Raw genomic sequence first — 16,258 nt, forward strand, 5'->3', positions numbered from 1 at the left:
TGGTTATTCTTGAAATCTCCGTAGGAGATTATTTATTTACTTTGTAATTAGGTAATATAATCTTCTAATGCCTTAAAGTAGAGCATGTTTTTATTCTAGGATTGTAATTGCAGTGTAAGGACATACATTTAATCTCAAAATCCTGTTGTCTATAACAGTATGAGCAGTGACAATACATGTCAGGGTTAGTAAACCTGCATTACCAGCTGTCACTGACAACTCCAAGCATCCTCTTGGTAGTTCGGCTTGAGCTAGAATACCATGTGCTGGTTGTCTATGGAAGAAAATATTTTAAATATTTCTGGGGTCAGAAAGTACAAATCACTGCTGTTATTAGTTTGATTGTAATTGGAGTGTTATGGTCTCTAAGTGAAGAAATTAGATTTGGCAGGTTTGTATGGTTAGAGAGACTGTTTTTTTTAGACAGGGGCGAAGCTAGTACTCTGGTGCACCACATTTTATCCTGAGCCTTTTTGGCTAAAAATTGAATTGACCAAGTGTTTGCTGGAGATCTGTAGAGTTTGTATCTGGACTGGGCCTGTGGGATATCCCCACCCAAGTAGCACAGATATCCCACAGGCAACAAGTCTCCTTGTTTGACAATGCAAAAATAAACTCTGCAAAAACTAAGCTGTAAGTTGTTTTATTTGCAGAAAAGCTGCCCATCATCCAATGTGTAGTAGAGTGATTATCTGATTTTCCCACATGTTCACTGGTAATATCCAGTTTACATACAGTAAGTAGCTCTTCAGGAAGCTGGGGGTGGAATAGGGAATATATTACAGAGTAAACTCTTGTATAACAGCATCTGGCTCTCAGCTGGACAACAATACAGGTTTACATCTGTCCAGACAAGTAGTAGTAGTGATTTAACCTAAAGCTGGCCATACACGTTTAGATAAAATCATACAGAACCTAGTTTCATACGATTTTCGCCCTTGCGTGGGCTCAGAATTATCGCCCCGATAATTTTTATACCATGGTGATCGGTCATTTCATTGATCGGCCAGGTTAGAGAATTGCGGTCGGCTAACGATAAAATCTGCGTATGTATCCTTGGGGAACCAACAATGGAAGTCACTTTCGTACTCTTTCATGTTCAAAACATCCTCCGATTTGTATTTTTAGGGCTTTATCCTACAATTTCAATCTGAAGTTTTAAATTATTGAATTTAAATGTACAACCAATATCCGAACATTCATCGGAAGACAAAAACTGTTGTATATGGCCACCTTAAAGGACAATGAAAGGGTAATATTAATTAAAAGTAAGTCTAAAGGCATTCTTTTTAAGTACTTACTGCATATCTAAATTCCCAGATCCCTGCTTGCTTCTCTGAGATATGGTGCTGGCAGCCTACAGCAGTGTGAAGACTACAGTGACATCACTGAAATCTCTCTTCCTGTAGGTGCCAGCGGCACCCTTCCTATTCTGAGCATGTGTGTAACTTGATCCTGTCTCCTGTTCTGAGCTACACATGCCCACCAGCCAATCAGAAGCGGATCTGGCAGATGGGAGGGGGGGAGGGAATGAAACACATGTGCAGTATGAAGCAAGGAGGGAAAGGAAGGGAGAATACCTTTTTAGAGATGGCTGCCTGTTCTAGAAAATGTGAAGTAAGTGTGACTGAGTAAATATTTGATTAGGTGAGCCAAAAGTGCGGCGTTTTTACTAAACAATAGGAGGACTATTGAGCAGTATGCTTTTTAAATTTTGATTTGCATTCTCCTTTAAGGGATAAACTACACAGGAGATTTCGATGAGATTTAGTGGGTCAGGTTTTGTCATCTAACAGCATGAGATTTTGTGGAATGCTACAAAATCTGATCCCACCTTCTTGTCACTGAACAGCACAAGATTCACAGGATCCTACAAAATCTGTTCCTGACAGTTGTAATACAAGTTTGGATAAGATAAGGTAGGATGGTGAGTTTTCTTTATGCATCTACATCCAACACTTTCAGACACCATCAGTTTTTATCTTGTTGGATGAAGATGAAGCATGCAAAGTTCCATTCCTAAGGGCTCTGGCACACGGGGAGATTAGTCGCCCGCGACAAATCTCCCTGTTCGCGGGCGACTAATCTCCCCGAAATGCCATCCCACCGGCGAAAATGTAAATCACCGGTGGGATGGCATACACGATGCCGCGATTTCCCTGAAATCGCGGAAGTTTCCTCTCAAGGCAACTTCCGCGATTTCAGGGAAATTGCAGCACTGTGTACGTGTGTCAGATGGCAAGGCTTCTATATAGTTTACACATGATATTTTTCTATCAGTCTCATTATTTTAGGCTAATGCCAGGCAGGGGCACATAAAAAGTGTTTGCTCTGCTACCCTTAGCCTGCATTTTTTCTGCAGGCTGAGAGAAGATAATCTCCTCCCTTCATCTGTGCTGAAAAGTCCAGTCAGTCCGCAAACACCGGCTTTTGTGATTTTTGGGCTGATTTCCGCTCTGTTCTGTGTACCGGCACTTACATGGAAGCTGTACTTTTCAGCACAGATGAAGGGACATGTGGAAGGGAGCAGATTCGCTTCTCTCAGCCTTCAAAAAAACACAGGCTGAAGGAAGTGGAGCAAATGCTCTGTGTGCCCTTAGGGCTCTGGCACACGGGGAGATTAGACGAAAATGTAAATCGCAGATGGGATGGCATACGCGGCGCCGCAATTTCGGGGAAATTGCAGCGCAGCGTATGCCATCCCACCAACGATTTACATTCTCGCCGGTGGGATGGCATTTCAGGGAGATTAGTCGCCTGCGACACGGGAGATTTGTCGCAGGCTGCTAATCTCCCTCGTGTGCCAGAGCCCCTTAGCATGTGGACATTTAAATTGTAAATATTTAAATTATTTTTGGTGCAAGTTAACAAACATACATAAGCATAAAGTATGCTTATCTCTTCTTAGCCTTTTGGCTTATTTGAAGTGTAGTATCTGTTCTTATCAGTTTGGGGTAAGACACTAGCCTCTGTGTTTAGATAATAATCTACCTTGATCCTGTGGCCAAAAGGTCTGCATTTGTGAAGCCTGATGTAAAGTGGGCCCCAGGAGTTGTAAAATGGGGTGCCTGAAATTTCACAGTTGGGGTGGTGGCCCACATTGCTCAGTAAGGCACATTTTTCCTCATTTTATTTTTTTGCTGTACCTATGATTATTTGCCCTGGCCTTATGGCTGGGTGGGCAGAAACATTTTGTAGATTTCTAGCCAGAGGTTGGTGCCATTTATGATATTTCTGTTTATTCTTTCTTATGTTCCATACCTTTCACTTTTTAGTAAAGTATTTAGAGGATGGTGATGGTCTATATGGCCTTTGGTATGAAAGACCTGGAGGGCATGGTGGCCATTGGGCTCTGTCCCCCTGCCCTGAACTCCCATTTAGAGGGCATTTGTAAAGGGAACCTCCCTAGCTGTGAATACCTATGCCCTTGTAGGCCTTCTGGATTGTGAGTGGGGGACAAAGGGACCAAAAATGAGGGCATAAAGACCCTTGTACCTGTGGGGTCCTTCCTTTCTCGAATAGAGTTTGAAGATTTTCCCTTTTGTGCACAGTTTTTTTGCACTTTTCACTTGGTGTCTTTAATTAAAAAAAAAAGTTCATAGAAGGTGTTGAGACATACAGATAAGGAATCTTTTATCTGGAAGAAAAATCTTAGAACTACAGAAATGCCGTTTCCCATTAAGTCTATATAAATAAAAATAAAACACCGTGGTACACCAATGGTAACTAAGCTGCATGAATCCATATTGGTGGCAAATGATCCCACCAATCCAGTGGTGTAACTGTAAAAGGGCTAGACCCACAATTTTATGTGCAAGGTCGGTGTGGGATGTGCAGGTCCCCCTGGGGCTGCAGGCCATACCCCCCAAGGGGCCCATGCCACCCACCCAGCAGGGGAGCACTGGCAGGGATTGGGTCTGGGTTGGCAGGGCCCACCGCCAGCCAAGTCCAACCCTGTTTATGTGTGACCAGCAACACCACAAAATTGCAGATGGATTGCAATTTTGGGCACATTGAGGGTAACCTACACTTTTATGCAGGGGACCCAAAAAAATAAGGGGAGGGGGCTTAGCAGCCACTGCATAGATCTCATGTTGTAACAGTTTTCACTTCCACAACAACCAGTCAGCATTTAACCCACCAGAACTTTTATTTTTATTACAAATCTGAGATATTTTTAACCATACCAAAAGATTGTAGCGGGCTCTCACAGATCCATGACAAGTAATTTATAGTTAATGAATAGGTATTACTTTATTATATTTACATGTACAAACAGCTTAATTATTACAAGCCTATGTGTCAGGGTTTTCCCAAAGAATTATGAAAAAGTATAATTTAGCTGCTAAGTGCCTACATGCCGAGTAACTTCTAGCAAACAGATCAGTGACTTGAAAACTGGAGACATTGCGTAGCTGAAGCAAGATTTAGAAAAAACAACTTATGTACGGTACAAGAATGGCAGAAAACAAATCTGTAACACAGACAATGGTCTGAGCAAGCAAAGTAAGCTCCAAACAGGGGTACTAGCCGCCTGAGGCGGCCAAGTTGATGCCGCCCCCTTAGTCTTTCCGCAGTTAGCTTTGTCACATGGGAGCGGAGAGGGCCGCATCCAAAGTTACAAGAACATTGGCCCCCCAGTAAATTGCTGCTGCGTGAGGCGAGTTTCTTAAGTCACCTCATGGCAGCAGTGCCCTTGGGCACAGGGTAGGCAGCAAACAAGTAAAGTCCAGTACCAGTCCAGGTCAAGAATTCAGGTTTTCAGGAGACAAGGACTTCAGGATACAGGAACACAGGATAAGATATTAAGACCTAGGAACTCAGAAACAGGAGGCTTTGTAAAAGCAAAGGGACTTAATAACCCAGCACTGAGTAAACTGATATGCAGGATTAAATAGCCCTTTAATTGGGCAATACCTCCAGCTGTACATAATGCATTTGCAGCTGCATAAAGGCAGAGGGAGAGAAATACTTTAATATGGGTTACCAGGCAGAGCCCACAAAACTTCCTATGTCTCTAGGTCTCTGGTTATTATTATTATTAACATGTATTTATAAAGTGCCAACATATTCGGCAGAACTAATAAACGATACAAGAGGTGAAGAAGGCCCTACCCCAATGAGCTTACAGTCTCTAAACCAGACAGTTTATGACACTATGATTTAAGTGAATTTGTGCACAAAATGGTTATGGAACGCAGGAGAAATCTACTGCAGAGTGAAATGCCTTTGAGAATAAGCCCTAAGGCTCTTTGTACACCTTGTGTTTTTTTGCAATAAAGTTATACGTTTTCATTTATTAAAAACACCTATTTATAGAGCTGTGAGTGCCTGCTACAATCTCCTTACCTCTGGAGTTGCTGGTCTGGGGCAGATGCACTACTGCCATGAAACAATATGAGAAAATTTGCCTACAGCCAGAACTAGGGGTAGGCAGATAAGGCACCTGCTTAGCGCGCAACAGTTGGGGGGGATACTAGGCTGGTACTTCTTCTGCCTACCCCTAGTCCGGACCCTCTTGCCCCCGCCGCTGCTTATTACCACAAGCTCCGTCACCATGATGCATGTGCTACCTCATTAGCACATGTGCAGCAGGCCAGGGGAAAAGGGATCGAGGTGGCCATTCAAGAATGTAAATCGCCGGTGGGATGGCATACACGTCAATACGATATCCTGAAGTTGCCTTGAGAGGAAACTTTGGGCGAATTCGGCAAATTGCTGTGCCGCATTTGCCATCCCACCCGCGATTTACATTCTAGCTGGTGGGATGGCATTGTGGGAAGATTAGTTGCCCGCGACTAATCTTCCCGTGTACCCCTGCCCTAAGGGTGAAGACACAGCTACTAGTAGCAGCTACTGTTTCACAGCTACTAAAGGCCACAAAATACCCTGCCATAGATAATACTGAGAATTGCTTCTGCTAAAACACATGTAGAGACAATTATCAGTAAATGATCAGCATTGTCTATTTTAGTAGCCATGACAAGTAGCTGCTACTAGTAGCTCTGCGTGTCTTCACCCTAAAGCTGTATGCACATTGTATGAATCCTTTTCATTTAGCCTTTAGCTGTGCCTTAATCTGCCCAGTCCTGTTCCAATTCACCCTTACCTCACCTAGTTTTAGAAAGCACTGCCCCTTTTGTGCAAAGAAATTTGGGAGTGTCCCAGGAGAATGGGATAATTTGGCAGGTATTGTACTCCATGTATTTTGTTTGCTGTAGGAAGCAACTTTGGGCTAGGACAGATACTTCCAAACGCATGCCCAGACGTGGTTAAAATATGCCTTAGTGGAATGGAAATTGACAAGTATTACAGAGTTATAGGTAACTTGACACTTGTCTGTCTGACTGCAGCTTGACTTAAGTAATGAGCTGCTTCCTATGATAATGTTAATCACATATTATAGTAACTGGTCTTTTTTTATTTTTTAGATTAAAGACCTACTTAACCCCCACACCCAAAACAATTATAGACAGGTTAATTTGCTCCTGATAAAATTGACCACTGCATGTGAATGTGTGTGACAATAACGCAGAACTGAACTAAATGTGATAGGGACCTTAGGCTGTAAGCTCCATAGGGGCAGGGACTGAAGTAAATATTGCATATTCTCTCTAAAGTGCAGCAGAATTTTGTAATCAGAACAAGCTCAAACTCTACTAAGTTTCTATTTAAATGGATACCCTTGCTGCAGGTTATTTTGATACTGAATTTTTTCTTAACATTTTGTGGATGGTGATCTGCTGACCAGATCAGTATTGCAGATTCAGGATGGGGTGCTTAAATATGCAGGATCCCCAGACCGGAAATGATTAGGAGTGCTTCTGACTTGTTTAAACAGTGACCTCCTAACTACAGGTCACTAGAACAGGTTCCGACGGTAATTGCTTTTTTTGTAATGCAAAATCACCTCATAACTTGGGATTTGTATGGCAGGCAAAAATTACTTTTTCTCCTGCCTTTTTAACTGGGGATTATTAGGACAAGATGGATTGAAGTCTAAAGGTAGCCGATTTTAGATGCTGATTCAGCTTCCTCCATCCAAGTCAGCAACTTATCTGCCCATGCATGGGGTCCCCGACAGGCCTACCCAGTTAACATCTAGCCAAAAATTGGAGAGATGTCAATCAGGTTTAAAAATTTCCTCGGGGCAATGACCACATTGGCTGGTTGATGCAGTTGTCGCCCTGATGGCCTGTATTCCTGTCATTGTGGTCACCTCAGGGGGGGCATATTGGGTAAAGATCTTTTCATATATAGCCAGATTTACTTAACCCGTGCTTTGTCCTTATGAAAGGTGATTTCCCCTTTACCCATCAGGGCAGGCATAGAACAGAATATAGCCGAAACTGTAGTTCTCATTAAATATGTAATTCTCTCATACTGGGGGGTCTGGACCTTCTGGTATGTGAGCTAGTGTAATCCCCTGAACTTCTCTCTCATCAAGCCCCCTCCCTTACACTCTTCTGACTGATTGTATGCTGTATTTATACAGCTTGACCGTATGCTTTGAATAGGTGGAAAGAGACCTCTCCTCCCCCATCCCAAAAGCATCCTGCAGCCTGCAGGGCATGGGAGGAGGGATAGAGCAGCCTTAATAGAAGAGAAAGGAGGGAGGGAGAGGACAAAATTAAAAAGGATGAAAGGAAAGGCAGAGTTTCATGTGAGAGGCAATATTTTTTTCTCATGGTGTTAATGAATTAGGGAGTAGACAGAGGCTGACCAGTCGGTTTATCACAGAAGGTCAGTGAGTCTGCTGGACTGACTTGTGCTACTGAAAAGTTATGACGGGGTAGCTGGTGACTTCTACGCCTTTCACAATGTGTCTATGTTCCAGAATAGAATATATTTTGGGAGAGCCATGTAATGCAGGCCCTGAAGTTTTGCAGCCTCCTAAAGGTGAGTATAAAAAACTTTTTTTTAGGGGGATACAGTTTCACTTCTCACACCCACTGAATGAATAATTGGCAATTAATTTGTATTTATAGTGCATGGCCATATAGACTCCAATGTAGTCTGCAGGACGCAGATAAATCAACTGCTAAATAGTCTTGCAGGATGTGAATGGGATTTGTATCAGGTTTTAAACTGATAAAATTACAGACCTATTTTGTGATGTTGGGATAAAAATATACACACCTGTGAGTTGTGCAGGAGACTGCCACAAAACTGTGATTTTATGGCTTCTATTAGAATGCAATTTGCACAGGGATTTTTTCTTCGAAGTCTGGGAAAAACCTTCAAAACTGGATGAATAAAAGGGAGAGCAAATACGCCAAATCTGAGTCACCTGTTGAAACAAAAGAGTAAATTGTTGTGATATAACTGGAATGCAAGGTATTTCAAATGCATTTTCTCATGCCAATATAGATTGTTATCTTAAAATCCATCCAAAATACTGACAAATTCAGAAACTTATTGATGTGTGTTTTACATTCCATGCTCTACTTTTTTAAAGGCAATAGAGATTTATTTTGTCACAATCTGTATCTGTTTGTAAACAGAGTATATACAGGGAATACTGTAGCCTATAAGATGTCACCTGGTTGTTTCATGATAATATAAAGGCACAGTGCTACTTGTCTGGTATGTCATGGATTATTGCTGTAATGGTTGGTGAATCAATTACTTTTTCCCAGCTGACTTTACTCTATAACATAGAATTGGTTGCTGCCTACTTCTTGCAGCAGGGTGCACACAACAGAGTTGCATTTAAACTGATTTGAAAGTGTGCTAGAATATTTGTAACAGACATGAGAAGAAACTTTTCACTTGTCAGTAAAGGTTATTTTTACTTTGCAGAGATGTCAGACTTGCAGGTTCTCTTGTGGTGGACAGCAGTACCCACGACCCCCCTAAAGTCAAATCATGGAAGTTTCAGTTCACATCAACTGGCAAGTTTGATATCTGTCTATAATTCGTACATAGTGGCCTGTGTTCTGGTTGCATATTTGCCAGCTTGTGCTTATTTCCGGGGACAGTGTCTCTGCAAAATAACCCAGGTGCTTAACATAGACCAAAGCTGACAGTGCCCCCTCTCACTCAGTAATCTAGAATTCTGCATAGGTCTGCAGCATTATTCTGGAGCTACACCCTCATGTGCAGAGAATTACAGAATTCTTTCTCTGTTGCAGAAACTAATCGAAACCAAAAAAAGTCAGCAGGATAGCTTTCAGTAAGCAGGGTGCAAGAAAGCTAATTAACTTCAATTACCAGTGATCAGCTCTGTTTGACTGACCCTTGTATGTATTGTCAATATTTAAGGACAATGCTTTAGGAGACCATTATTTAACCTACTAATGCCTCCTCTGAACATTCAGACAGAATAGGCAAATAATGTGTTTAGACGATTGTAAATAAGAGTGTTGACTTCCCTTCACATCTGAATGCACACTGGATGTAGTACCATAGATACAATGGTCTGTTCATATTTTCAAAGGTTTTCTTTAATAACTGTATTGTCAACGATTAATCACCAGAGCTGTGCTCATTTTGTTTTTCAAACGTATATATATATTACTGCTATATTATATTACTATATTGTATTTTGGACGTATGTTTCATATTGTATGGTGACAAATCTGATCTTAAATTAATGACTGTTTGCTAAGATCTCTGGCCAGCTGGTTCAGGACACACTTGAAGTCAGTCTGCTATGGTTAAAAGTGACCAACATTATCCCTCTGAGTGGTCAGTGTGCTAAGATGAAACTATTGCATAGGTTGATGGGGCGTGCTTATCAGAAAGAGGTGTCAGTTCACCAGAAAATGAATATACAGTATTTGCACATGCCTGCTGCAATAACATATTAAAGGTGATTTAAACTGACAGAAACATGGGTATCCCATACTAGTTAGCTGGCTGGGCCCCAAGGGGGCTTGGGTTCTTAGCTGTCTGCCTGACTGGGCATCTTGGGTGGTGGGTAGAATTGCGACAAAAATGCTTATCTCAATTGCATGTGTGGCCACGCTCTGATCCAATCAGACTGTTTGTGGCCAAACATTCCCCCAAGCCATCCAGTCCCTGAACATTCTCTCGTGAACACTATCCCCTTCCACCGACTGAATGCCACTTCTTTCACAAAGTCAGCAATGTATTGAACAAAGTTGCATAAGAATCACATGAAGTGATTCAGTTGTGATTTCAGAATAGTTCTAAAACATGAGTAAGTAACATGGGTAAGGAAGTAGTTTAATGTTTTTTTACTCAAAAAATTTCCAGTATTTAAATATTTTATGCACAAAAATTCATATACATCAATGAATTCATTCAAGTTTAGGAATGTGGATAAATATCTCTCTGAAATAATATCTTAGAATTAATGGCTCATTTACCAACACAAGTACAAAGGGCATAGTCCTAAAATAAATTTAAATCAATTCCAGAATCTCATTAATCTCAGAATTCCAGCATTATTGCTGGTGCCTGCTGAATAGAGGGCCCCACTAACAAATTAGCCTTTGTTATAGATTTTGTTTGAGAATGGTGTCATTTCTGCAGCAAGGCATCAATACCAACATTACTGTGCAATTCTCTTGGTGCAAATTAGTTGGTTAAAGACACTATGCCTAGTGATGCCTAGTTATAGTGCCCCAACAACCTAACAACTTGGCCAGTGATTTAATCTTTTGTTCTGCTTTTACTACTAATCTATTTTTTATTGTAAACTATATACTGTGATTGCATTGGTATTCTTTCATTGAATTAATATTTTTTCATTGCCTATTTACTTGGATACATATATACCCATACAAACTCAGTCAAAGTTGAGGTTCATTGTAAGTTTGACTTGCAAGGTTACCACGAAAGATGACAAGTTGGATCCATAACCAGTGGCTTGTGAGCAACATGTTGCTCACCAACCCCTTGGATGTTGCTCTCAGTGCCCCCAAAGCAGGTAGTTATTTTTGAATTCCTGACTTGGTGGCAAGTTTTGGTTGAATATATACAAGATTTACTACCAAATAAAGCCTCATGTAAGCTGACAGTGTGCATAGAGGCTACCTAATAGCCAATCTTAGCCCAATTTTGGCACCTCCATTAACTTTTATGATGCTTGTGTTGCTTTTTACATTTGACTGTAAGAAAGATTGGGGATCCCTGCACTACAGGGTACAGGATGCAGTGAGTATAGTGCAGTTTTGAGCTCAATTGCTTGGTCAGGAGGTGATGGTAGCTTAAGGGTTCCCCTGCGTCAATAGGTGCAACAGCACTAGATTCAGGAAGAAAGGGAGGAGGGACTGAGTGACATAGAGCGCAACTATGCAGAAGCGCAAGGAGCGCATTTTGATTCAAGTACCTTTAATGAATGTGGGGTTACTTATTGCAGGGACATGCACAAGTTGCCACTTTATCTGCAAATGAGCCCTTACCTGTAAATGTGCCCATACATGGTAAGGTCCACTAATTTGGCAAGATCACCAAACAAGTGGATCTACTCCCGATATGCCCACCTAAGGTGGATGATATCGGGCTAATTCGAATTGAAACAGGGATTATATCGAACCAAGTACCACATGAACAAGCCGATGTGGTCCCCAATACAATGGGAAAATCAAACCTACCCGATTGAGATCTGGCCAATTTTAGGTCATATTGGTTCTGTAGGCCCATGGGGGTTCCCATACATGGGCAGATAAGCTGCTGAATCGGTCTGAAGGACCCATCTGAAATCTGCCTGTGTATTGCCACTTTTAAACTCAGCATGGTGAAAGACAACACAATTGGGATCATGTTGCTAGTAACAGAGGTGTTTACAGATATGAATAAGTATTACTGGATAGCATGACATAACCTGCCAACTTTTTGTTTAGTCAACCTTTTTTCTTTTCAGAACCAGGTTTTTCCTAATATTGCAAAAGAATAATATTCTTTTGTATTGTATTCAAAATGTCTCTAAAAATTCTGGAAAGTCATTCAACCCAGGCTGCATTGTAACATGAACTCTTGTTCATGTTACAATGCAGCCTGGGTTGAATGACTTTCCAGAATTTTTAGAGACATTTTGAATACATTTCCAATCCCTATTGCCACCATTTGTGCAGTTAGTTTATGTATTTGAGGCTTCTTTCTTTAGGAAAACCAACTACTGACTAGTGTTGGATGTTCATCAGTTCCACTATGTCATTTATTAACACAGGGAAATTTGCACCTGGGCAGTCATTTATGGAAAATTTTCCCAATGTTGATAAATAAATAAGCCCCAGGGTGACAAATCTCTCAAAAAATGCCTTCCCCTTGTGAAAGGTTTTAGATCTGGCTTCATAGTGGGAAAATGCCAAGGTAGGCATTTTCCTGCAAGTAAGCTGGATCGCCATGAGTAATGTGTTCTACTTGCAGATATTCAAGGCTTTCAAGAGGGGGAGGCATTTCTGGGATATTTGTCATCCCCAGTAGCACAGGTAAATGGCCTCAGGTGTCATCTTAGTGTGGTGCACAGTGTTGGTTAATAGGATCATCCATTGCAGGTCCTTATACAAATTATCAGGCTTGCCAATACCAGTGTATGTGTATTTTCCATACATAAGGGCTGTGGTACACGGGGAGATTAGTCACCCGCGACAAGGGAGATTTGTTGCGGGCAACTAATCTCCCTGTCTGCCACGGCCCTAACAGGTTTGTGAAACAAAAATCTTTTTGTTAGCCCTGTTTATCCCCATGTTGCACCTCACACATAATCTTAGAAACTGACACATCTTACACGTTGGCCCACTAAGAATCAGTTTTATTTTGTGGCAGTTGTCTAAAATCCTTGTCATGAAGCTACAACATCATGTAGAGTGCTATTTCCTTTAGCAGATCTTTGCTCTTTCCTGTTCTACAGCAGCAAGAAGAATGAGAAACTTTTCTTTTACAATGCTCGTGGGTATTTGAGGGAAAAGCAATGCTGTTTTTTTTATATCTGTAACATGCTTTTTATGTTTATCATGCTAGTTACCATCAAAATGTTGTCATCTAATTCACTGTCATTGTGTCGCATATTGAGTACTGTAACCGTCTATTGATTAGGCTTCCCCATCAGAGACTAGCACCACTCCAGCCCATAATAAATGCAGCTGCCATGGTCTCGCACCTCACCAAACCCTGCCAATCTCTGCACTGGCTTCTGCTACCTTTCAGGATAAAATTTATACTACTAACTCTGCATTCAAAACAGTTCTCTACTCTGCTCTTCTATGTTCTGATGATGATCCACTCCTCAACATCTCACCCATTGCCTTTTCACATGCACACATTTAAAGCGGACCGGTCACCTCAAGAAATAATTTCAAATTGTTTTCTATTGTGTTTGGCAAGCAAAATAAACTTTACTTACACTATATAAATTATTTTTATCTTATTTTCTTCAGCCTTTGAATTCACAATTGCAGCAAGCAGGCAGGGGCCATTTTGTGGACACTGTTATCAAAGCAGGCATTGCATCTTGCCAATATCTTGTTTCTGTGCCAGTATGGGGGGGACCTGATACCCATGTCCATACACTGGTTACACAATTAGATGGTGAGGAGGGAGGGGGAATGTGAGGAGGGCAGTGACATCCAAGAAGTTCTGAATTGAAAGTGAAAGTAACTATATGCCCCACCCCTATGCCTAAGGCATAGAGGCGGGGCAGGCATTATATGATTGACAGCTGGGATTTTAAAATGCTTTTATAATGGGTATGGATGTGGTAATAAAAAAATTATTTTCGGTTTCATGTTTAATTTGAAAAGGGCTTTTATTATACGGCTTTTTATGTCTGGGTGACAGGTCCACTTTAAGACTTTGCTAGGACTGTACCCAATATATAGTGAATGATATAATAATTCACTGTACCCATTTCCTCCCACATTCCATCTGACTTTCTGCTGATCTCTCTGCCTTCGAATAATCTCTTAAAACACATTTCCTTAAGAGAAGCTTATACACATCTAGTTTTACATTCCCTCATGATACAATACATGCTACTGCCACATGCTAAAACAGTGATCCCCAACCAGTGGCTTGGGAGCAAAATGTTGCTCAACCCCTTGGATGTTTCTCCCAGTGGCCTCAAAGCAGGTGCTTATTTATGAATTTCTGTCTTGGAGGCAAGTTTTGGTTACATAAAAACCAGCCCACATAGGGGCTATCAAATATCTAATCATAGTTCTAATTTAGCACCCCTGGAACATTTTTCATGCTTGTGTTGCTTCCCAACACTTTTCCCATTTAAATGTGGCTTACACATATAAAAAGTTGTGGATCCTCAAGCTTAATGCATGGCCCAGTGCCATGTTTCTAACTTTCCTGATCTTGCCCATCCCCACTTGTTACCTTCTGTATAGGTCATTATTTGTTGGCAATTTGTTTGTTGTATTAACCCTTCTATTGTAATACAGGGGTACCTAAGATTTACTTTAGCCCATGTTTACCCTACGGCCCAGGAAAATAAATGTAGCTCAGGGCATTTCTCTGAGTTACCTGTTGTTCATTCTAAAAGTGCTGTTGTAAGTCTTTTTCTTCTACCTTTCTTATTTATCATCTTTCCTGATGTATTGTAAGACAACCTTCTATGTTACTGAATGGAATTCTGTTCTGAGTACTCAATTGACATTTTATATACATTCTCAAAGTTAAATTTTAATTCTATATAACTCTCTGAAGACACAAAATATATAGTGAATGATATAATAAGTCACTGACTTATTACCACATAAAGTCACAATGCTGAGTGCCTTTAAGCTGGCCATACATGCACCGATAATATCGTACGGAACCTTGTTTTGTACGATATTCGGTGCGTGTATGGCAAGTCGGCGAGTCGACCGATATCGCAGGAGGCTGCTGATATCGGTCGACTTGCCGATCAGGCGGGTTAAAAGATTTTGATCAAAAATCTGCCTTCAGGGCTGAATCGGCAGAAGGAGGTAGAAATCCTATTGTTTCTACCTCCTTATCTGCCGTTTCAGCCCTAAAGGTTAATGGCCGATTGTACGATCCGATGGTCGCACGAAAGATCGGAAATCGCCACGTGTGTGGCCACCTTTATACAGCGTAACAACAAAAGCAAGTGGCACTCAGAGCTACAAGAAGGGGACAAGCCCTTTACATTTTTATTGCACAATAAAAATTTAAAGGGCTTGTTCCCTTCTTGTAGCTCTGAGTGCCACTTGTTTTTGTTGTTACGCTGGTTTTCCAGAGGGTGCCGATCCCTTTAGCAGTGAGCACCGGGCGTTGAACTTTTGGAGAGCCTGGGTGTGCGGGAACGATCTCTGTTTTGTGCCACCTTTATACAGGACATGGAGTTCAAAGCTGACTTCTTGTATCCTCATATTTTACAACAGGGATACATTATTTATTCTAATACACAGGTTTCAGTTAGTCATGTAACTGAAATGACATCACTAAGCACTTACGTTATCTGTTGACTAACTATCTTACTGTTAGTACTAGCCGTAATTTTAAAGGCGAACAACCCCTTTAATAGTATATAAAGGAACTAATAAAAATGAAACAACCTCTTTCCATCCAGCCAAATGATCGCATCACAATGATGGTAAATGATGGCTGATGGAGTGAGGGCCACATCAATGAGCCAATGCAGTCCTCGCCCCAAGATTTTCAGTATTGTCTATGGCTGGATATTTTCTGATGTTTAGTAGCTGTGACAAGTAGCTGCTACTAAGTAGCTCTGTGTGTTTTTACCCTAAGAATGAAGCTAATCAGCCTTCGGGAGTTGTAATTTATATATGTGATCTTCTATTCACAATAGACACCTAAAAAAGACCAAAGGGGTTTAGTTAGTGTAAGTATCAAATCGTCTGCAAAAAATAGCCTTTGTAATGCTGGGTATTAACAGGGACACAATGTATAAAGGAAATGCAATTAATTAGTCTAGCCTGAGGGGGCAGCTCTGTCTTTTGTCCTATTTGAGAGACATAAGGTCCCCATACACTCTGAGATCCGAGATCGCCAAGCGAGCAGATCTGCACCCGATATCCCCACCTATGGGTGGGCGATATCGGGGAGCATGTAGTTAAAAAAAAAAATATATAATTCGATCGTTTGGCCCTGGGGCGAAACAATCGAATTATACTGGCGGCAAGGGGCAGTCGGTTCGGGGACCGCATCAACGAGCCGATGCGGCCCCCGATCCGACTGAATTTTCTAACCTGCCCGATCGAGATCTGCCCAATTTCAGGCCAGATATCGGTCGGCCAGGCCCCTCGTTTCTGCCCCTACATGGGCAGATAAGCTGCCGAATCAGTCCAAGGGACCGATATCGGCAGCTACAATC

The 16,258-nt window shown here is 41.4% G+C and overlaps 1 protein-coding gene across 5 annotated transcripts in view; it reads left to right on the forward strand.

Annotated features, from left to right (window-relative positions):
* The window catches only part of arhgap45 (Rho GTPase activating protein 45), a 47,623-nt gene that overhangs the window by 15,406 nt on the left and 15,959 nt on the right, over positions 1–16,258 (forward strand). Inside the window, exon 1 of one of the 5 annotated variants that reach the window (XM_012967587.3) lies at positions 7,593–7,899. The exons of 2 other annotated variants lie outside the window; for them this stretch is intronic. In XM_012967587.3, the coding sequence (XP_012823041.2) occupies positions 7,821–7,899 (79 nt within the window). In that variant the 5' untranslated portion in view covers positions 7,593–7,820. 5 annotated transcript variants of the gene reach the window in all.

The sequence above is a fragment of the Xenopus tropicalis genome, chromosome 1 (genome assembly GCF_000004195.4).
Source record: "Xenopus tropicalis strain Nigerian chromosome 1, UCB_Xtro_10.0, whole genome shotgun sequence".
In the NCBI taxonomy this organism is placed as follows: domain Eukaryota; kingdom Metazoa; phylum Chordata; class Amphibia; order Anura; family Pipidae; genus Xenopus; species Xenopus tropicalis.